Genomic DNA, 3,982 nt, shown 5'->3' on the forward strand with positions numbered 1-3,982 from the left:
CGCAAAGATCTTTTTGGTTACATTGGATTTCCACTTTTTTGCTTTCTTCTCAGTTCGTCACGATCGGAGCATTTTTTTGTGTGTCCGATCTCAAATGCCCAACTCCTCGATTCAGCTATTTCCCTGGTAGCATCGAAGTTGCTCTCTTCCACAAATCTCGAGAAGTAACAAAAAAAAAATGGCTTTGGTGGCGGCTTTGGAGGCGGATCTCCGAGCTCTCTCCGCCGAGGCGCGGCGGAGGTATCCCGCCGTGAAAGATGGAGCGGAGCACGCAATCTTGAAGGTTAGTAATGTACAACTGTACCGTCCGAGCTCTGTTACCAATTACGCTTTTCAATTGAGTCTCTTAAGATTGAATTCATTGTCTGATTGATCAAGTGAAGAGTGATTGACTGCCAAAGCATGAATTGTTGAGCTATATCACTTGAGAGACATCTCTGTTTTCATGTCACTTGGGGTTAAATTACTGAATATGAGGAATTGATGGGCATTTTATATTCTTGAAATCGTTGTTGGAATGTTTCTGATGAATTGAATTGTAAGTTCCTTATAGTATAATCTTTATTTTCAGCTTCGGTCGTCATCAAGTGCCAGTGATCTCTCAAGTAATGAAGACATTCTTCGGATCTTTCTGAAGGCGTGTGGAGTCAGGAATACAAAACTTAGTGTTATAGGACTTTCGTGCTTGCAGAAGCTTATATCTCATGATGCTGTTGAACCTTCATCTCTAAAGGAGATACTTTATACCTTGAAAGATGTAAGTGAAAGTTTCTCTAACTTCTTTATATAATTTGTTCTGTAATGCAACACAAAGACTTTGAAGTTACCTGAGGATTGAGATTCATCTCTTGCATTTTCTAGTTATCGTAGATACCTTGTGACAGCCTTAAGTCTTTCTGGTACATTAATTTCTGCTAGAGTCATTCTTGTTTCTTCTTCTTTTTTTTTTCGTTGTTGGTAAAGGCGAAACCGACTTTACATTTCTTGCAAAGCGCTACCTAACTTGGTATTTCCTTACTTGCAGCATTCAGAAATGGCAGAAGAAAATATCCAACTAAAGACTCTACAAACTATTCTAATAATATTTCAGTCACGACTACATCCAGAAACCGAGGTGATTACAAAAAGCTTGGTCTAGTAAGAATGGAAATCTAGCAGTGCTGGTAGACTAAATTATATAGTCAGCCAAACATCAGTCCTGATCCTGGTCATTGACATAAGCAGAAGTTAAATGGTTTTAGACATATAACAATGGAATGCAGATGTCAGGAAAATTGATTTTTTGGAGTGACCCATTAATCAAAACCAGTAAACCAAACTGTCTTGTGCTAGTGAAAAATTAAATCTCCATGGATCTGCTTCTTTGTGGCTTTGCTATTCGTGAGGCTTAAGCGTCTTTCTTTATTCCAGGATAATATGGTCCTAGGACTAAGTATCTGTCTCAGGCTTCTTGATAATAACCGATCTCCTAGTGTTTACAAGTAAGTTGCTTTTATTTTTCTATTTCTCCTAAGGTATTTTTTTTCTTTTGCCTTTTCTTTTTGTTACTTTTTTCAAAATCAATATCCATGATTTGGATTTTTTTTTTGGGTCTCCAGTACGGCTGCAGCTACCTTCAGGCAAGCAGTTGCCTTGATTTTTGATCAAGTGCTTTTGGCTGAGTCCCTTCCTATGCCTAAATATGGTTCTAGCAGCCAAACAGCAAGGACTGGCTCTGTTGCTGGAGATTTGAGTCAGAATATCAATAACTCAGAGTACGTCAGTCCTTATTATTTCTGTCTGACTTACTCTTGTATCTTATTCTTTGCACTGTCTTTACTGTGTAGATATATTTATTTTTGCTTTTGTGGAATTTTGGTTATTTATATACACAAGTGGGGAATAGAAATTCTATATGCTGGTTGGTTTGTGCTTTTCCTGATAAAATAAAAGACATAGGCTCTCCATAGAACTCATGGCTATTCAATTGGAACCTTTGGTATTGGGTATTACAGTTGTTTGATATACTAACAGACATATGAAAGCAGGCCCTTGGAAAAGGATGCTACCTGTGGTCGATTGACTACAAGAGACACACTGAGTGAAACTGGAAAACTTGGTCTGCGGTTGCTTGAGGACCTGACAGCCTCAGCTGCAGGTGGATCTGTATGTGTTAATTCACTATATTTATTCTGATAATGTATCTTTTCTCCAAATAAGTGTCGTTAAAGGAAATTTTTCTGAGTTAATTGTTATATTCATGCTTTACAGGCAGCTTGGTTGCATGTTGCTTCTCTTCCAAGGACCTTTTCCCTCGAGCTAATTGAGTGAGTTGGCAAGTGTTATTAAAAATGTAATTGCACATGTTCGAATGACTGAAAATCATGTTTCAAATGCACGAGTTCTCAATTTACTTTGCAGGTTTGTTTTGTCAAACTATATATCAGTTTTTAAGATACTACTTCCCTACGAACAGGTAATGCTATGCTCTTTCCAAATGCACATGTTTTCCATCCTTCCATTAGCATGATGGCCTTACTGTAAAAGCTTACCTAATTTTTCATCAGGTTTTGCGACACCAAATCTGTTCCCTTCTGATGACATCACTTCGGACCAGTTCAGAGGTAAAACCATACCTCACTGCCTTTTGTATATTCGTATACTTCCACGTGATCTGAAAAAAAAAATGGATGTATTAAAGCATGTCTAAATGTATTTACTCATAAAATTAAGTTTGTTACTGCCCAGCTCGAGGGAGAAATGGTTGAACCTTATTTTCGCCGGTTAGTGCTGCGGTCAGTTGCTCATATTATTCGACTGTATAGCTCGTCTCTCATTACAGAATGCGAGGTACAGTATGCACAAGTTTACATGTTCTCTGTTAACTTTTGTACTATTGACTGCAAAGGAACAAACACATAAAACATGTTGTCTTGTTGACTATGATATTTGCAAGTTTTCTTTACTGATGTGCGTCCATTCTTTTCTGCCTGCTCAGGTGTTCCTAAGTATGCTCGTGAAAGCTACATTTTTAGATTTGCCACTGTGGCATCGCATTCTCGTTCTTGAGATTTTGAGGGTAATCATTAATTCCATTATTACTACTTTCACGTGTTTGTTTGATAGTACAAGAGTTTGTGCCACAAGAGTTTGTGCTTAATTTCTTTTCTATTCACATTTCTAAGATCTCTTGTGTATGTGCATTAAATAGGGGTTTTGTGTTGAGGCAAGAACGTTACGGATTCTTTTCCAGAACTTTGATATGTAAGGCTAGTGACTTCTATTTATCCTTGTGATGCACTTAATAATGCAAATTAAGGAGATTAATCTACTGTGTTGTTCTTTCTTCATACTGTGCAGTGGATAATTTTCTAAATTTTAAGAGTTTTTCTCGTGATTCTACCCACTTTTACTGTGAAGTTTCGTTTAAGATCGTAATGCTATGTCTTATAATCACTTTACTATAGAAGTTCTCTCTTAGTCCTGATTTTTCTCTGATTATGTTGCTTATGTGATCTAATGATAAATCTGTCTTTCAAGGCACCCCAAAAACACAAATGTTGTGGAGAGCATGGTTAAAGCGCTTGCTCGAGTTGTTTCTAGCATACAGGTGGGTTTGTAGGGCAAGTTTCCCATAATGTGTTCTGTAGTCAAGATTAGTCACTATTTTTATTTGTTTACCAGTTGGTTTTAAATTTAGCATTTAGTTTTACTAATTTTGTGCACCAGGAAAGATTGTTTTGGGAGAACTTTAGGAACTATTAAGTGGCTTATTTAGCTTAAGAATTGACATCTAATAACAGGAGTAAATTTTTGGAGCATGACTTAATTTTCGAATTGGTTTTCTTGAAAGTAGTTTCAGGAGACAAGTGAGGAAAGTCTAGCAGCTGTTGCCGGGATGTTTAGTAGCAAAGCTAAAGGTAATTAATTATTTTGATACTATGATGATTATTCATTACCTTTAAGGACCTCAGATTAAGATGAATTTTTACTCCATTCTGAT

The 3,982-nt window shown here is 36.9% G+C and overlaps 1 protein-coding gene across 1 annotated transcript in view; it reads left to right on the forward strand.

The window, feature by feature from the left end:
* The window catches only part of LOC104709493 (protein MON2 homolog), an 18,891-nt gene continuing 14,918 nt past the window's right edge, over positions 10–3,982 (forward strand). The window contains 14 exon segments of the mRNA XM_019228737.1: positions 10–283; positions 572–757; positions 1,025–1,114; positions 1,411–1,481; positions 1,599–1,754; positions 2,028–2,145; positions 2,251–2,306; positions 2,401–2,455; positions 2,547–2,603; positions 2,728–2,829; positions 2,978–3,058; positions 3,191–3,243; positions 3,520–3,589; positions 3,836–3,904. Of these exon segments, the coding sequence (XP_019084282.1) occupies positions 179–283; positions 572–757; positions 1,025–1,114; positions 1,411–1,481; positions 1,599–1,754; positions 2,028–2,145; positions 2,251–2,306; positions 2,401–2,455; positions 2,547–2,603; positions 2,728–2,829; positions 2,978–3,058; positions 3,191–3,243; positions 3,520–3,589; positions 3,836–3,904 (1,269 nt within the window). The 5' untranslated portion in view covers positions 10–178.

This window comes from Camelina sativa, chromosome 8, assembly GCF_000633955.1.
Source record: "Camelina sativa cultivar DH55 chromosome 8, Cs, whole genome shotgun sequence".
NCBI lineage: Eukaryota > Viridiplantae > Streptophyta > Magnoliopsida > Brassicales > Brassicaceae > Camelina > Camelina sativa.